Genomic DNA, 16,236 nt, shown 5'->3' on the forward strand with positions numbered 1-16,236 from the left:
GGATATCATCGATTGTCTACAGTTACAGTGTCGCCTTCTACCCAAGAATATTTAGGTCAAGGCCTACTTTATTACTAATATGTGCCCCTTTGTCGCATATTAGAAAATTTGAGTAGGTAAGGTTACGTAATAAGAAATAAAAGACATTTTCATTCGTTTATATTTAATAAACAAAGTGCAATTCAGAGTATTAACCCTAACAATTGAACAAATTACGGGGACAAACATCGTCCCAACGCCGGCGTGGATGCGGCGCATTAACAAACTATCCAATACAAAGATAGTTGTACCAAACAAGAAGGTACCCAATGTGCCTTATCCTCCGCACGGCTCTCCCCGACCTCGACGGCTCAGGAGAACTCGATAAATAACAGTAAATAAATAAAGAGATGATGGAAAACACTGGCAGATAATCACATTCGTTCCGCAACTTCCAAAGGAACGCCTATGATTATTTTAACGCAGTACCTCAAACAAGAAAAACAGAATTTCAGGAGGCCTGCGAGGGTACAAGCTTTTCGACTGGATGTACCCGCGCAGCTCCAAATAACAATTGTACGTTTTTCTTTTAGGAGGCTCACAATGTTTTCGAGAAATTAATCTTAAGTAGACAACTTTTGACTTAAATGACTGATAAAAATGTTAGGTGAGATGATAATAATAATATAGTTAACCAAATCTCGGTGGACTTCTTGTAAAATTATTCATTTTCATGGGACTTTAATCCGTGAGAGGTTACCCAATCGAGGTCTATAGAAAATTGATATCGATGTATGGTTCCGTGGCGCCACGAAGTAGACGCCAACATAGATAAATATATGTTTTGGTTGAACAATAAAATTATTAGTGGATGACAAGAATCAACTGATGGTTGTATATTAAAAGTATGCCTATATATTTCGGTTTGATATATTCGCTGATTGAGAAACTTTAAAAAGCTACAATATTTCAGTATTAGGTATGATCGTATCGAAAGAAGTACAAGGTACAAACGTGATATCACCATGTAATGTAATTATTTGTATACGTTAATCCGAAAGACCCGAGTATGATTTTAATAAAATAATATTTTAACTACAACTTTTAACGAACGTTTTATTAAGCTATAGCTTTGGATATTTTACCATTTATAACAATATCGACCCGTTCACAACGAGGCCCGTTCACAACCTGTACCAATTGAATCAACATTGTTTGTAAAGTTCTATACTAGCTACTGACACAAATACATCTGAAAATAAAGTTAGGGATCATAACCACGATTCACGGAATCGAATAAGAAGGAAACGAAGGGCCATTGCTTCACTGCCCAAATCCTAAACTGTACATAAATTTCAAGACTCGAGAAAGATATAACAAAGATTTAAATTTTAAACGCGACAGGTTGATCAACGGTAAGAAGGAAGACGTTTTTGTGCTATAATTTTTGAAATTTCCCATAATCATGGATTATGGTCTGAAATGGCGACTATTCTAGCGTAGATCACTATAAAGCCTTGCCATAAGAACGCCGTGTCGGCGTCATAAGTCACTTATTGCAACCATAACAATTTTTATAATATTTTTATCTGAACAGATACAGAATTGAATGCATAAAATCACTTTTGAACAGAAAAGTATTTGCATATGTTTTTGTGCATGTCAAAGATTGCTGCGCAAGAAATAATGTTTATTGTTCTCTGTGTAAAAACACCAGTCGTTCAATTTTGGAAGAGCATAGACTAAGCCGCTGAAGGAGAGGCCTGAGAAATAAAAGGACAAGATACAGGATAGGCAGTATTTGTTTCAATGCATAGGGATGGCAGTCAGCGGTAACTTATCTCTATAGGGGGGCGCGGGCGGCGAGGCGGGCGGCGGCAACTTCTTCGTCGCGGCCTTGACGCTCGCACCGCTTCACACATCACAACTTAATATATATTCGCGGTATCACAGAACGTTACGCATGCGCAGCCGCAGGCGGGCGGGTCGCTACGACACCATGATGTGCGGTGCGGACAGCAGCACGGCTAGCGTGGCAATGATTGTGAACAGGGTAAAGATAATAAGGCACAGTCTGTCCACGACCATGGCAGCGAATTTCCAGTCGCGCGAAACGTCCGCGTCTTCATCATCTTTGCGCATCTGTAACAATTATGGAAAAATTAGTTCAATTCCTGGTTAAGCTAGTAAAATGATAACCCTTAATTCCATTGCAGACCTGATCTGTGATGACTCGAAGCTCTTTAAGTATGAGCGAGAGCTCGTAGTCGACACCGAAACAGCTGTGTGCCGCTAGACCCGCGCCGTTTTCTTCGCCACTCCTGCAAGAACATGGCTCTGTAACTCTCTGAAAACTTTTGCGTTCTACTCTACAGGTTCGGCAGAGGAACGTAGGGCGCTACGGGAGTTATGCTGATAAATGCGATAGAAAGACCCAAGACCCAAAATATATTTTTTGATATAAGTACCTAGAGTTACTATGAAGAATCTAAGATGTGAATTAAGATGAATTAGTTTTGATGTTGGTTAAGCTGTTAGGGCCAGGTTGCACTGCGGAACGTTCGAGGCGGGTTGTAGTATTGTAACCGTGCTATTTACGGCGAGTAGTGTTCGTGTAGATCGTCGAGGGACCTGTAGTATCGGCAGCAAGGTGGCTGCTGTGCGTGGGTATGCCGGAAGTCATCGTCGATGTCGAGCACGTTAGCTAGTAGCGACTTGGACGAGCGTTCGCGCAACTCCAAGTCCGGCGGTGGAGGAGCGCGAGCTGGCGGTGGTGTTGTTGCAGACCCTGGCCGGGACATTCGGAGGATCCAAGGCAGCCAGTAGAGAAACACGCACCGAATCTACAGAATATATACATTGATTAAATCACTTAAAGATTCTAAATATAAATTAAACATTCTCTAAGATCTATTGGACTGGATGTTAAAAGATCATGGAATACAGAAATAACTACAGACGTCTATCAGTCGAGATGATAGTGATGATAAAATAGCTATTACAAACGGGCTGTACAAGACCCTGGAATGTAGAAATCCCCAAAGAGGTCCAGTAGTTGTGATGATAGTGATGATAAAGAAGCTAAATACAAACGGGCTGTACAAGAGCCTGGAATGTAGAAATCCCCAAAGAGGTCCAGAAGTTGTGATGATAGTGATGACAAAGAAGCTAAATACAAACGGGTTGTACAAGACCCTGGAATGTAGAAATCCCCAAAGACGTCCAGTAGTTGTGATGATAGTGATGACAAAGACGCTAAATACAAACGGGCTGTACAAGACCCTGGAATGTAGAAATCCCCAAAGACGTCCAGTGCCTAGTTGTGATGATAGTGATGACAAAGAAGCTAAATACAAACGGGCGATACAAGACCGTGGCATACAGAAATCCCTACGGACGTCCAGCAGTTGAGATGATAGGGATGATTTGGAAAATTTATACAAATACGAATAGCCCAGAATTTGTTAGGCTTGATGGTATTAATGGGACTTTAAAATGATGAATAGCATTGTTTTGGTCATGATACGAACCCAGTCGCTCATTTCGTGTGTATCTGCATGTCGATGGTGGTAGTTGAGGATAAGAATCGTGGACACCACCGATGAAGCCACCATAAACATGATGCAGTTGAAATATGTACCCAATAGTGGTACAGCATCTGACGTTGCTGGCATTGTCTCTGCTACCATGTTAAGAAACACTGTCAGCGACAGCAGAATTGTCACACCTACAAATACAATATAAATATTTAAGTGATCATAAAAATTTAATAATATCTCAAGTCTAATTTTTTTTATCTAGACCTTATACATACTTGGCAACCCTTTAATTCAGTACCATACTAATAAAATGATACTACAGCATATCCAGTGCAAAAACAATTATTTAAATCGGTTCATTGTATTAATTGCGGAAAAAAAGTATCCTACGTCCTACCTTGTGGTATGAACTCAAATCGTGTAAAGTTTCATTTGAATTCATTGAGTAGGTACAGTGGCGTGCACTTCATACGTGCACAAAAGCACTGCCTATCCTTACATTTTTGTATAACTCATAAATGCTAAGGATTTTTCCATTTTAGGCCATCTTTCTTCGTTATGAATACCTAAGTTACAGACCGACAGACGGACTGATAAACTAATGAAAAAAAAATTACAGTTTGGCTCCAGTATGGTATAAATTTCAACATATCTTCAATGTGCATTCGACCTGTTAAAGTTTTATTATAAGTATAGATATAGATTTAATAACGCTATTTTACCTAATGAAAGTTTTTCGCCGGAATCTGGTGGTAAAGTAAATCCCAATAAAGCCATTGAGGCTATAAGCACGCATGGAACGATCAGATTGAAAAAGTAGTATAAAGTTTTCCGTCTAATCACCACCGCGAAAGTAATATCGATATACGGCTCGGGGCAACAGTTGTAGTAGATCTCGTTACGCTTGCCAGGTACACCTGTGAACAAACCAGCAAATAATAGGTCCAATCTGCTATAAGGGTACTACGGATTCTACGTTCTATGCGAACTGCATTCTTAAAATAATATTTTATCAATTTCTAACGTAGTAAGGAAAAAACGTCCAACCAACTTCTAACGCATTTAAAAACATTACATTTAAGAGTCACTTTCCACACAGGGTAGGTTGGATTATCAAAATATATTAAGTATTTCTAACGATATTTTTCATTGTGTACTGTGGAACTTTTAAGGAATATTTTTGATGACAGTTGATAAGATAGGAAACACTCTGTATAACATAAAGATAAAGAGTTAAAGATGATGAGATGTACGAATGTTTTTAAAACTACTGTACCTAATAGGAATGTCCTTTACATTGTAATTTCATTATTTAAAAAATACTATGTACCTATTAGTTCCCATTCACCGTTTGTTACAAAACTGCTGATATCTCCACCACCTTCATCTTGTAGTTGAAGATCCAGCTATAAAGTGAAAGGTAAATATATAGTTATAAATATATATATAGTTATATGGGCTCATGGGATTATAAATTAATGCGATTTTTTCAAATGTGATGTTAACTTATCATTTAAAAAATGCATGCTTATTTCACTTACTTGATAACCATCATAAGTCCAGCTGCCAAATTTCATTTCGCATCTTTGGTCGTCGAAAGGAAACCAGGTTATGTCTATTTTGCAAGTACTTTTAAATATTCCAGGTGGTACATAGAGACAGGAGCCGTTGTTTCGCACTACTACGTTTGTGGGATAGGTGCTGTCAAATCCTTCATCCGCACTATATGAATAAAAAAATTAAATTCTTTATTACACACCAACACAAAGCATAATACAAAAAAAATATAACGTGGGTTATTATTGATGTTTTATTGCCAATACACAGTAAGATCTACTTAGTATTGCAATGAAAAAGTTTTATTACCTATTGTACATAAGAACATCTGGTTTCCATAGTCTGTGGGGTGGTACTCTTAAATCTTTGACCCCACCGAAGTCCGAAGTGTTCCACCTCAAGTTCATATCATTCCATTCCTAGGCAATATAAAGAAAATTTATTAATTGATGGAGCGCTAAATTTACAGATGAGAACAATATTATGATGCATAATATTGTAGGTACTTATAAATGCAGCAGAAAGCCTCTAAAAGATATATTAAATAAATATAATATTTAGTGTTTACCGTATTTAAATAAATATATAATATTATGGTCGGTATTTATTTAGACATTGTGCGTTAGTTAGTAGATAATGTGAATTAAGTATGTATGTACTAAGGTTATCTAAATTATATAGTTACATGTTAAAGTAGTTTTTATTTCATGTTATTAGAAAGACCGCCTGTAATTAAAATTGGCGAAAGGGGTCAAGGTATAATCAGACAAATTTCTAAAATATTTATTTTAAACAAAAATTCAAATTCCCCTACGACAATTTTAAATTCAGACATTTCATTATTTATTTAACTTAATTCTAGTCATACTAAAAATTTAAATGCCACTTTATTGCCCTAATACTTACTAGTTTAAGCCAGATGTTAGTTATTAGTAGCTGGTTCTTTTCATCCTGCGAAGAAATATTTAATTAAAGAAATTTAGTTGAGGTTTTTATTATTTTTTGTTTAATAACGAATGAAAGTTAAGCTTAATTAAGCTTCGCTTTCTTTATTTAGGAGGGTTTATTTAATACATCTAAATCTTAAATCTTCAAAGAAGCACAGCATACCTTTAATAATTGGTAGGTACTATTACATACCTATGTATTTCAAGGATCTTTATAGATAAATAAAATTATGTCATGTTAAAAGGCTAGGATCATTGTTGCGTGAGCCTTTCTAGAGTCTAATCAAGGTGATTTTATGGAAAATCATATAGCAAGAGACATACATACAGGCAAAATAGTTTTATAGCAAGGCTTTAATCTGCATGAGCATAAGTTTATAGCGATTGGAAATGTCATGTTATGATTCTTTCATAGATATTGAAGCCACTGATACTAATGGTAAGTGAAAAACAAAGTAAGGCATTATGAGGAATGAATGTTACAACATTTTACCACGTCTATGATCTGCATGAGCGTAAGGCCGAAGGAGAGCTGAAGCGGGTCACTCTCGTTAACCACGGGCCGCTCCAGCACGTTGTAATGGTCCAACAGATGGTGTAGCAGCCGCTTTTCGTGGTGTCCGCAGCGAACCTCTAAAAGAGACATTAAATAAATATTATATTATAGTTTTTAATATAATTGTATATATTATTTATAAAAGTACATACATAACATAACTATTTGGAGATTGACTGTATCAAAGTATTCACAACGTAACGGTCTCAGTTGTTGCCAATCAAGAATGAAAACCCGCATTGGAGCAGTGCAGTGTGGTACGTCCTACGCTGTTAATCCCTCTACCCTATAGAGGAAGACGTGTATCCTGTAGAAAGGCATTATAGCGTGATGGTAATAATAAATCATATCCAAGTAACAAAATAGCATCTCCACCGCTCTGTTTAAATTTCCAGATGTTTTCCGTTCCGTATCACTAACACTATTCATAGTAATGTCTACTTATACAATAATTTGACATTCGACATTGGTATAGTATTCCTTCGAATCTCAAATTATTAGCAATAGGAACAAGGGGTTACGGCCGTAGTTCACCACACTGGCACCGTGCGGATTAGTGGACTCCACACACATTTGAGAACATTATGGGGAACTCTCAGGCATGCAGGTTTCCTCACGATGTTTTTCAACGGTGATCGGTTGAAGCAAGTGATATTATAATTACTTAAAACGCACATGACTTAGAAAAGATAGATAGGGGTTTTCCAAACTTAAATTAGTCTTAGCCTATTGTTTTGTAATGAGATTGAGATAACAAATAAAACATTTTTCATTTTTTTTTCATTTTTTCAAAGATAAAATTTGCGTGCTGCAAAAGTGAAGTCGAGCTCCTACCATCTGGGCTATCACCACTTCGTTGTACCCCTAGTTTATATTATTGTATATATCTAATATTTGAACTTGTAATATAACGAAAGAGGATACAAACACTATGGCACTCTTTACGGTTGCTTTCTTTTCATACTACAGATGAATAAATTAATTGTAGTTTGTTAATCAAGAATAAAATGCTACTACAATATTAATGCGAAAGTGTGTTTGAATATTTGAATGTTTATTTCTCTTTCATGCTCGAGTTTATGATCCAGATTAACATAAAGGCCGCCTTCTACAAGCATAGATTCATTTTCATAGTGCTAAACAAAAGATAAACACGTAATACACCTAACTTGTACCTATGTACACTTTTTTACCATATAATTTAGAATATTTTTAAAACATTAAGTACTTTTACTACTTATTTTAATATTATTTTCAATACAATAATTTGAGAAACTTAATTTAAAAAAAATTCACAACATTTTACTTATTTGCATGAATTTAAATTATATTTCAGCGTTACATCCCTTCGAAACTATTATATAAAAATTTAGAATGGTCATAATATGCCGCAGTTTAGGCGGCATAGCGAAGCTTTTTAATATTTGGTCAGAAATTACAGTGAGAATATTGATGTAATATTCATTGCTAAATATTTTATTACTATGCCTAAAATGAATAAAATAGCTATTGATTCTATTGAAGAATGAATAGACCATAGAGATATAAAAATAAAACACGTAATGGCAGACTGAATTGGAGCAACGTGGAGGTTCGAAGCTTTTTATTAATAGGCTGTGGACGATGAATAGCTCAGGCAATAATAAGTTTTTTTTAAATAACTTTATTGCTATTCTATTGTGTTATCTTATTTTCCTTTACCGAATATAACGAATTATTGTAGGTCAAACTCAAAAAACATACTAACATTTTGAGAAAAATCAATTTAAAACCACCGCGTCACCAGCAAAATTACGTTTACTACGTGGTATGGCATTATTCATAACTGCAGCAATATTTGCATATACGAATCCTGACACCGATTGCGAGTGCCGTAAACCGTAGCGCGGGTAACCACAGAATGAGGCTCTGCCAGGAAGAATTTGAACCCTGCGGCCTGTTAGGCCTCTCATGAGGCTCGATTGGAGTGAAGGTTATTTGGAAAGTGATTAGTCTACACGCCACCGAGGCCCTGGTGTGAGCCCACGTCCGGATAACGTTAGACGCCGAGGTCCCCGTCTTCGAAGGCGAAGACGCTGTGCAGAAGTTGATAGTGTGTTCTGATAGGGAATTGACACCTCGAAACAAAGGTGGAATATCTCGCATGTAGCACGCACGCAGACAGTATTTTGATTGGCCGTTAAAACGTACGTGGCGCATAATCTTATAGATACTTTGGATCCATCCTACACCAGTCCACAGGTGACTACGATAACGAAGTCTTAAAGCGAAGCTTATTATATAAGCTCTACTTGGGCGTTATGTCGAGACCTTACTGGTGTTCTGTTCGATCACAGAATGCCGCTTAAGTTCAACCGACCTAAAGTCCTTCGTTCGAGCACTACTTTTATGCGTACGTAGTGAATAAAATGCTTTGGTGGATGAGTAACGTCCCACAAAGTGACCGTCTGCGTTATGATCTTATCCCCGGTTGGCGCAGTGTTAGAGACAACTAACTTTCGCCAGTAATCGAAGACTCATTGCCGTCCCCTAAGCTTAATCTGCAGTCTTACAAGAAAACTTCACTAGACATCGTGAACTCAGATCTACGAGCCAATAGACTCAAAAAAATCAAGACCCGGCAAAGTGGGCATATTCTATATAACGGTAAGCAGATCCAACCTAGAATAATGACGCATAGTCGAAGAAGAATAAGAGAGTTTTATTTCTGCGAAAATTTAAAAGTTTAAATTAAACGCAATAAAAAGCTTTTTAGTATTTATACTGAAATTTACTGGCTGATTTATAAAACAAAAAAAAACAGGGTACTTCCCTATGACCTACAATCGTTGAGATTAACATGTGAAGTTAGAGCAAAAACCAGAATCAAAACTGTAAAGTATGGTAACTAGGTCATGTGGGGTATTACATTAGACTTGGCTCGATTTGCAGGTTTTAGTTTTCTTTTCAGTCGCATAGTTTTACGTTTATCATATAAACGCAAACAAATCTTCTCCAGTATATGGGAAGTTTGGATAAATGAAATTAATTTAAATATGATAGAAAAAGATGTCATTAGAAAACATTTTACAGCTCACTCCGGAATTAGCGTGTTTCAGTTATATGCTGAGAATGAATGAAAAGACATGTGGTCGGCGATTAGGCTTCCTGTCTTCCTGGATTAGGTATCCTGTCCAAAAATTGGTTGTCTGTAAAGTCGGCTTACTGACGCTAGTTGAACGTGACAACGTCGTAAGAAAATACTGTGTAAAAAGAAAGTGTTCAACTACTTATTGTTTCAAATAATAACAAAATATGAAAAAGATGTCAGACAAAAAATATTATTATTTCTCCTTGGAGCTCTAAAAATCTCATATCCCTTCCCTAGAGTTATCCTACGATGGCACATGATATTAAAGCCGTTTGCGGAGTGAACCAATAACAGCCAACGTTACCTACCTATCTACGTAGATGATGAGAATTTGAGAATATTGCAAAATGTTTATATTGCAGAAAATATGGGCTCAAAAGTTTCGCTAATAAGTTTCGTAAATATTTTGCTTAATATTTCATCCAAATATCATCTTTGATTTTAGTCATAATTGTCTATACAAAGAAATAGTTTTTTAAGAAAGTGTTTCGCTAAAGTCTGTCTCATAATGGGGTCCCAAGGGATCTTTAGGTTAGGTTAGGTTACCTAAAAATCCCAAGTTTTTTAGGTTAGGGAAGCATCTTATCTACATAGTTAGTTTATAAATATTATTTCTAAAATCGTTTTATTTAATCCACCATATAGGGTGTAGAATAGAAGAAAGTAGTTTGCATGGGTAAATTTTAAGTATTACAAAGAATGCTGATGTAATGGCAAACGCTATATATGGCACCGGTTTTGAAGTAAATGTACAATTTTTATCGAAATTTTAGTATTTTTTCCAATTGCACAAGAAAGATCATACATAAAAAGAAAAATAACTAAACCTTGTGATAATTGGTTTAGCGCCTCTGGCGGAGTTGAAATATTATAAATGTGAAAGTGTGGATGTTTGTTACTCAATCACGCAAAAACGGCTGAACGGATTTGAATGAAAATTGGCACGCATCTAGCTTTTGACATGGAAAAGAACATAGGCTACCTTTTATCTCGGGAAATAAGAGAGTTACCGCGGGAATAAAAAAACCGTAATACAAGCGAACGAAGTCACGGGTATCAGCTAATAAATTATAAAGATTACCAATATGATATGATACCCATGCACAACCTCCCTACAGAATTGTATTCTTATGTTGCATGAAGGATTCCATTGTTTATTCTATACACAACATTTAGAATGTTAAATTTAATGTGCGCTGAACTAAGTTTTTTGTGGGCTTAGAATATAACCACTTCAAAACTAAGCCTCAGAAAGTAACTCGGCAATTCAATTTAGAGTTTCAGAATGCAATTTTGTTATAGTAAAAGCATTCTGCACTGAATTTTTTAATTCTCATCAATTAATTAGGACTTAATACTGAATGCCGAATTTGCCGGTTTTTTTTGTTTTTATTATTATGGACGGCATCAAATATAATCCAAAGAACGTTGACATCACCACTCGAGCATTCTCGCGAACTCTCTTATACTTGTTACGTTATCTGACGATAAACGCTCTTGAGATTGCCTCCAATAAAATGCCATCGCTTAAAAGCACATTCTTTTGTCTGGAATTTTCACCACTTATGTTTCGACGGGCAGAATCTTTCACGGTATTTCGGTACTCAACTAGGCGTTTGTAGGCGGGCTTAAATGTGCTAGACGTGGGCATTAAGCTTTCTGCAAAAAGTAGATATGAGTATGAACTAAATCTGCATTTTTCAAGAATATTCATCATGAATACTATAAATGAACACGTTATCTTTCTCGTCTCTTACTATATGGTTATCGATAACATTTTCGTTATATGCATTTAAAAACAATTTATTAATAGATACAAAGGTACCTTAATTTTGCGATTATTTCCATGCGTAAATAAAAATATTTTTTTTCTGAAAAAATGTTACCTACTGATACTTTTTTCGATTGATACCACTTAGTGTGGGTTTCTGATCTTTAGAAAGCTTCATAAGTGTCTGTGATAGGCCTACATGAATAAAGAAATTTTGAATTTGAATTTGAATCTCGCGGCGCATAATATGTTATTTTCTATTAATTTCATGCTTTAATTAAAAATATTGAATTGTATATAATTGGCTTTAGCATTGTACAACGGGATATTAATTTCGATAATTTCAAAAGTGCTGATTTTTCAGTCGTTAGATAACCTTTTTTCGAGATGAAATGTCTGACGCATGCCACTGTGTTAGGGAAAACGGCATGGTTTTGTGGGGCTTGCACCCACTAAATGTCTTTCATTGAACCTTTATAGGCGAGAGAACTGGATACACTTGCGTATTCACCGCACTACCGCCAGGTTTTGACAAACCAATCGTTTATGGCGGGTTCTATCGACATCGCTGCCGATATCGTTAGATAAATAACCTGCCTTTCGAAAAAAAAAAATAGATTTTCCGTAAAACAACTGTCACAACCAACAACGTCAATGTATGCTCGCATAAAGAATATTCATTGATATTCAGTGATTGAAAAATATTCCATAAAATTAGTTAATATTTTGGTTATGTAGCCCATATATTACAGAGGCTGTTTATTGCTCAACGATAGTGTGTTTGTTTATCATCGTAATCACCGTCATCACCGTCATCATCATCATCACCATCATCAGCCTATTGTTGTCCCACTGTTGGGCACACCTCCCCACTCATATGAAAGAGGGTTAAATCAACGTAGATCTCAAATCACCTGCAGTGACTTGACAGCCATAGTTTACCTGACCGCGGTGGTATTAAATTAAGTAGGCCAGTATTTTCACTATTAGTACGTACATGTGCATTTGCTTCAGTTACCTAACCCAAGTGGCATAGATTAAAAGAGAAAGAGAGATAGAGTTGTCAAATTAGGTATGGTTTTAACGATAATCTCTTTAAGAGATTGTGTGGTGTGGTTTTCTTACACGAATAATGTAGAAGCAGACTATGATTTCATTTTATTTACTGGTACCTAAACACATACTTACGATAGTAACATATTAAATCAATGAGGCAATAAGCACTATACTCTCACATCACTTTTATGTATTACTGCCTATTAAACCTCAATTGTAACAGCAATTTTTTGAGTTTACTAAATTAGCAATTTCAGGTGCACTAATGAGACTTTGTTACGTGTTGAAATTAAAATGAAAATGAAAATGAAACTACATAATGAAAAAAAACATTTTGAGGTTTATCTGAAGTCAGGGTTTGTAAGTGGCAAGGCAGGCACTATATCATGCCAGCTTAAGATCAGGCCTAATTTATCATTTTACTAAATGAAAATAGTGTGTTAATTACGTAAAGTACCCGTTAAAGCCTTTTTTAAGTGGTTTTAAAAAAATCTATATTTAATGAAGAATTAGTTCTAATGTCGCTCTGTAAACTGTAGTGTGTTCAATAGTATCGATGGTATGGAACGTGGGATGGTACGCAGGGACTACGGCGGAGTAGGCCAGACAAGGCCGGCGTAATTTATGATTTTTCTAAAAGAAGATGTAAATTTCGCGAAAAAGGTTTTGTCTCGTGGTGATACAAAAATAAAATCAACTAGGTATTTTAATGAAGAGTTGGTTGGAACAGGTTGTATTGTAGTTTCGTTTAGTAGAGCGTGGAGCATTGAGCGTGGGATGGTAAGCAGGTACCATGGCGAAGCAGCTTAGGCTAGATGAGGCCTAATTTATCATTTTACTAAATGAAGGTAGTGGGTAAAACAAGAATAAAATGTATTACTATAGACAATGAAGAGTTAGTTCAAATGTTGCCCTGCAATCATAGTTCGTTAGTGGCGATGGTTGGCAGGCACGATGGCGTAGCAGCTTGAGCCAGATCATGCGATATTTTTTGATTTTATTAAATGAAGATGATGGGTAATATGTATAGTACATGACATGGGTTTTGGCACGTGGTTGGCTGTCTGTGTTCGGTGGCGGCGAGGGTGGCAGGGTGGGATGCAGGTTCTAGCGGCTTACCCCTCGGCCAGAGCAGGCCTAGCAGCAGCAGCACCGCGGGCGCCGCCTGCAGCGAGCGGCGCGCCCGGCCGGCCATGTCAGCGCCGCGAGCCCGCGCCGCACGCCGCGCCCGCGCGCCGCGCCATCTTCCCGATCCGCGACACCCGCGACACCGGCCCCCGCCTCCCGTAGCCGCACTCCCGCCCCGCTATTCCGATCCGTCGAATACGATCAGCTTAAAAAATAATTCTTTTACGGTTTTCATAAATCAAATCTTCTTCAGGACCGCTCGCCGACGGCCACGCGTGCCGTCCGATCCTCGAGCATCGCCGACTGCGCCGCCGCTGGGTCTGTCGAGTTAGGTTGTGTTTTTGAGCATTGTTGTTCAGCGGAGTGCGGCCGACCGTGGGGCAGCGGAGCCGCCGGTGTGCGGACTGGCGGAGGTGCCGCAGGCGCGCAGCCGCCTCGCCGCCGCCCATTCACGCGCCGCGCGCCGCGCCAGGGTTACCATTGCCGTCTCCCGAAGTGCCTGGCAATTCTACGCAGACACCGAGTGAAACGAGCACCAGACATTTTAAAAACTTTGTGATTTAATTCATCCAATGGTTTCTACTGTATACTTATTTAAGTGATTCTTTTGAAACAATTTAAGGGTAAGGGTAATATTTGACTGAAACTATATTGCCTTGCCAAGTACTAAGTAGCTGTATAAAGCTATCATTGTTTTAAAGCAAAGTCTTTGATTACTCGATTCAGCGGAATTGTAATTGTCACATAGAGGAAAAACAATCAATTCTAAAATGTCTGTTCTCTGGTAACCCTGTGCCACTCGGCGCATTGCCCGCGCCGCTGCTTGCAGCCTGGCCCGTACGCTCGAACGCCCGCACCTAAAACTCTTTCTCTCGTGCTCTATCTAATTATGTAAATTTTTGTCCCTTTGCGAACGCTCGGAGCTGTTGTTTTTATCCAAAGCTTCTTTTATTGAAGATTTATTACAATTGACTAAAATAACTATTTATTAAAGCAGACCTGTATTTAAGGTTCTTCTTTAGATTTAAAGTAATTCGGTAATAGCATCACTATTCTGTTTGTCTACGAGTATACCTAGTATACTTTTACAACCCTACAAATGTATAAATACAGATAGGTACGAAAATTACCTTTTGTATTTAATCACCATGTCAGTAATCATTTGTGAATATAGAATTGCTGACACAATCTCAATATTTGATTAGCAAAATATCTAATTTGATTATAACCAAAACGTGCAACCCAATACCAAACGGCACATAATATTTGCCGCAAAAAAAACCATAAGCCATATCCATTCCAATCGGTCACGACTTTAATGGGGTTAAGAATGAGATGAGCTTTCGAATACCAACGATTGCAATTTTGAGTGTTGAATTTTGTGGTTGTGTCGAGCGGAGGACGCGGGAGGCGCGGGGATGCTGCGCGGCTTGCGATCAATGAGGGACACTGCCCTCTTCCTCGTTCCCTCCCCGCGCCTCGCGCCCCGTACTGCAGCCTAGTGCCACGAGCTTTCGACTTTACTAATTCGCACATTGACTCCTAAGGAACGCCAGACAACTAATAAATTAGCACATGCGACACCTGAGTACACATAAGTTCATTCAGTATAAATGTCGGTGGGAATACCAGTTATATATAATTTATATTAAAATACCTAACAACTATTTTACTTTCCGTGTTTGTGTAGCTCGAACTTTTCTTCTAATTTACCAGTAAAGATAATTCTTTAAATCTTAAAATAAAAGCACCTTGTAGACTATGTGTTTCATCTAGAATAGGTTTGAATAAGTGCTTAAATAAGGAGTTCGAAGCCCTTTCCCTTTCGTTTCCCTACTCCAGATTTCAGAAATTGCAGTCTAGAACCAAAAGCTGGAAATTACTAATTAATACATCGACTTTAAGGAACGCCAGACAAATAATTAATTACCAAGTTCATTCAGTATTAAGTTGATGGGAATACTATTAAATACTTTACATAATAATAACTATTTTACTTTGGATGTTTGTGAAACTCTAATGTCATGAACTAGGTAAGATAAATCGAAAAGATTATAAAGCGAAAATATTAATAAGAAGCTCTAAGCTCTTGCTTTCTCTTGCTTAAACGAAGGAAATTCGCACGTCTCAATTATATGTTAGAGTAAGTGATTACATAAAAGTGGACTGGTGCAGAAAAAGCTCTTTGAGAAAAGAGCTGTTTTACTGTATAGGTTGCGTCTTTTACTGCTACAGTTTTCAAATAAATCCAAGTTTACTTTAATATAAATGATAGTCTCATAAATTTACATACATGGCAATATCATTGTATTATATTTCTTAATACTGCAGCTTAAAACCATGAGCTGTCAAATATACTATTTCGCATATCGATTACAAGAACCTTAGAAAACTAAAAAAAAATTCGCATGCGACATCGTAGTAAACATATCATAACACAACTGTGCCGGTGTGTGCGGCTTCACCCGTGCAAGTTATGCAAATGATATACTGTAACACTTACTGCTACATCTGCCTCCTACAGTCTACCAATTTCCTCTATAAATCGGATACTTAACGTACAGATTTTTTCA

The 16,236-nt window shown here is 37.2% G+C and overlaps 1 protein-coding gene across 2 annotated transcripts; it reads right to left on the reverse strand.

The window, feature by feature from the left end:
- Window positions 1–146: 146 nt before the first annotated feature.
- Window positions 147–13,730, reverse strand: LOC120629520 (neuronal acetylcholine receptor subunit alpha-7-like). 2 transcript variants are annotated; one of them, XM_039898480.1, is made up of 11 exons: window positions 13,655–13,730; window positions 6,516–6,655; window positions 5,982–6,026; window positions 5,385–5,494; window positions 5,060–5,240; window positions 4,849–4,924; window positions 4,241–4,435; window positions 3,510–3,706; window positions 2,611–2,822; window positions 2,198–2,300; window positions 147–2,121 (listed from the first exon to the last, which is right to left on the reverse strand). In XM_039898480.1, the coding sequence occupies exons 1-11, from the start codon at window positions 13,728–13,730 to the stop codon at window positions 1,969–1,971; spliced, it is 1,488 nt and encodes a 495-aa protein (XP_039754414.1). In that variant the 3' UTR covers window positions 147–1,968. The 2 variants fall into 2 exon arrangements, with proteins under 2 accessions (XP_039754414.1, XP_039754406.1); XM_039898472.1 differs by having other exon boundaries at window positions 2,578–2,822.
- Window positions 13,731–16,236: the final 2,506 nt, after the last annotated feature.

Source organism: Pararge aegeria, chromosome 2 (assembly GCF_905163445.1).
Source record: "Pararge aegeria chromosome 2, ilParAegt1.1, whole genome shotgun sequence".
Taxonomy (NCBI): Eukaryota; Metazoa; Arthropoda; class Insecta; order Lepidoptera; family Nymphalidae; genus Pararge; species Pararge aegeria.

Excerpts from the sequence above, each read along its gene's own strand:
- LOC120629520 (XM_039898472.1), bottom strand. The coding sequence starts at position 13,730 with ATGGCCGGCCGGGCGCGCCGCTCGCTGCAGGCGGCGCCCGCGGTGCTG. Across the intron at positions 5,495-5,981 it reads CTAACATCTGGCTTAAACTA|GAATGGAATGATATGAACTT; the intron begins GTAAGTATTAGG and ends TATATTGCCTAG. Across the intron at positions 2,301-2,577 it reads CTACACGAACACTACTCGCC|GAGTGGCGAAGAAAACGGCG; the intron begins GTAAATAGCACG and ends ATGTTCTTGCAG.